We start from the raw sequence: 2,846 nt of genomic DNA, 5'->3' as shown, positions 1-2,846 counted from the left end.
GTATCTAAAAAAATTCTGCTTTAAATGATAACAGAATTTTCAATTAATGAGGGTTTGGGATATTCCAGTGTCTTCTAGCATACCATAAAAAAGCTTGTTTAGGTTTGCTAAAAAAAAAATCAACTTAAGCTTGGCATGGTCTGATGGTTATGACACTCATCACACCATCTACAAGTCACAGGATTGAAACCTGGTGCCAAACATGCTTGCTCTTTCAGCCATGGGTATGTTTTAATGCAACTGTAAATCCAACTATTTGTTGGTAAAGAGCAGCCCAAGGGCCAACTTTGGGTACTGCTGGCTGGTTTCCTTCCATCTTTTTGGCAGTTTAGTATTATTGGCAGCAGTATTATAGCCTTAGTAACTTTACCCTAAACAAACAAAAAAATTGAAGCCCATTGTTTGCTTTTACACTTACTCATTCCCTGCAGTGAAAAAAGAAGTGTAGTTATTGGTTATCTTTATAGGATTGATAGAGATGTAATTAAGAAATATGGAAGGAGGCTAGGAACAGTTTGAAGGCTCTTTTATTGAGAAAATACTTATTCACAAATCTATGTACCAAATATGATAAGGGGTTTGGACAGGGAAGAACAACCTAAACAAGTTCTCTTGAATTAAGAAAATAAGGGACACACATTTAAAGTTCAGATGATAATATTACTGCAAAACTACAGAGAATAATTAAAATGTGAGGCTTACCTATAAAATAGTACAAAAACAAGGTATCTTCCAAAGTAGCACTAAAAAAAAGAAACTGTTTGTAAAAAATATGTGTATAACTGCTGAATATGAACTACATGGTTAATTACATACATATGTATTGATATAATAGGATTGAAGAATACAGGTATCTGTAAACATAATTATAGGTACAAGTATGGGGGTTTATCTTATATATATTGAGAACTGTCTGTCTCCCATTTGAAAAGGTGCCCATGTAGGCAAAGCTCAACATTCATTTTTAAAATGACAGGAGAACAGGCATGAATAATGTTGATGCCAACTTTTATTTCACAAGTGGGATATTCTACAATAAATTGTTAGGAATTAATCACTATTATTCACATTTCAAAATGTGACATGACTTAAAGAATCAAAATGTAGATTTACCGTATGTTATTGTTGAGAGGCTCTTAGCGTGGGTGAAATGCTCAACAATTCCTTTTTGCTCTGGAAGTTATAAGTAGTTTGGAGCTTTGGCTCTGAGTGGAACACAATCTTTTTAAAGTCCATGAAATAATGTAAAATGATAGATTAACTTAAACTCTTCACATCACTTGGGTTGCGTATTTTTGCTTGTATTATGATTTGAACTTTGATTTGAATAGTTCACCTGTTGATTTACATATGTTGTTTATTAATTATTATTGGTTTGGTTTGTTTGGACAGTTTAACTTCAAGGATGTTTGATATTATTATTAATTTGATCCGAACCTTTCAAATATGTGTATTAATGTCGATTAGCTGATGGTGGTGGTCAAGTTTAGTCTCAACTGGATTAATACTTTTGTAAGTTATCAGCTGCTTTTGACGAGGCTGTAATGGCAAAACAAAATAAAGGTACTGTCTTTTTAGGGATATTAGTGTTCTTTTTCCAACTTTCTTTTTTTTTCATGTTTGTTTTGTCTCTTTGTTTATAAGTGAAAAATGCATTAACATTTAGCATTTATTTTTAGGTTAGCTGGAAACCTTCCCACATCAAGTATGAGAGCAGATTTGATAAATACTTGGATCCTAACTTCTTTCAACATAGAGTAAGTAATATTTTTTTGATATCGTTTAAGATTTAATTAGTGCTTTCGTCTCATGCTACATCCATGCATTATGTTAAATAACACATTAATCTGTTTTGTAAGTCTTCAAGAAAATTGCAGTGTATGCTTAGACAGTTTTATTTTCTCATTTATATGTAGGTTTTATTTAAAAAATTGTAATTACGAATATTTAAAGTGATTTTTATGTGAATATTCTTCTTCCATCTACAACATAATATCATAAAGGTGTAGTATTAGAAAAGAAACCCCCAAACTCGGGTGCTTTAGGGTGCTTTCCTTCCTTTTTTGCCATTTATGTGTGCTACCTGATATCCTGGTTTAAAATCTTACAGATTGTTTATGAAATTCAAGGATCAAATACTTGGATATGTGTGTTATTTGTGAAAAAGGAAAATAAATGCTATGCTAAAAGGTTAAGCTCATTTGTGTTACGTGTGGTTACAAAATTTTGTGTTTGTAAGTTATTGTTTTTTGTAGGCATTTTAAGGATGTTTCTTTATATCTCTGAAAGGAATAAATGCGAATACCCAATTGTAGGCAGAAGTTTTGTAAGTACTTACATATTGTGTGATGAAAATTATTTTTTATTGAACTGGAATATGAAAAGTTTGTTCTTTTCAGTCATTAAAAACTAAAGTACGTTACTGATGATTTTCCTCAGAATATTGACAGAAAGTTTTAAGGAATTTTTAAGCACATCGAAATCTTAATACTATATTCTCATAGCAGACAAAAAAATCTTAAAATTCAGCTGAAATAATAAAAAATATTGCTAAAGTTTAGCCTAGGAATTATCATTTGATCCAGTAGTACAAACTTAGTCTTGCATTTTGGACTAGGGAAAAATTCCAAAATTTCATCTTCAATGTCTCTGTAGCTGCAAAGAATATTAAAGAAAATGTATGTAAATGTTTTGAATGTTCCTAAGTGTCAATGATGGTTCATCAAATTTTGTTCAGGTGACTAGCCTTAAAAACTGTGATGACAGGGGCTGACATGTTGGAATTGATATTGATAATCTGAAGTTGCTTGTTGAGTCTAACCCAAGGCAACACACTCATGAAATGG

General features: G+C 31.4%; 1 protein-coding gene across 1 annotated transcript in view; it reads left to right on the top strand.

Moving 5' to 3' along the window:
- The window catches only part of LOC106478657 (transmembrane 9 superfamily member 3-like), a 44,207-nt gene that overhangs the window by 16,307 nt on the left and 25,054 nt on the right, over positions 1-2,846 (top strand). Inside the window, exon 5 of the mRNA XM_013939212.2 lies at positions 1,680-1,757. Coding sequence (XP_013794666.1) covers positions 1,680-1,757 — 78 coding nt within the window. The remainder of the gene's footprint in view (positions 1-1,679; positions 1,758-2,846) is intronic.

This window comes from Limulus polyphemus, unplaced genomic scaffold (assembly GCF_000517525.1).
Source record: "Limulus polyphemus unplaced genomic scaffold, Limulus_polyphemus-2.1.2 Scaffold239, whole genome shotgun sequence".
NCBI lineage: Eukaryota > Metazoa > Arthropoda > Merostomata > Xiphosura > Limulidae > Limulus > Limulus polyphemus.
Note: the sequence above shows the minus strand (reverse complement) of the source record. Positions and strands in the feature narration are given on the sequence as shown.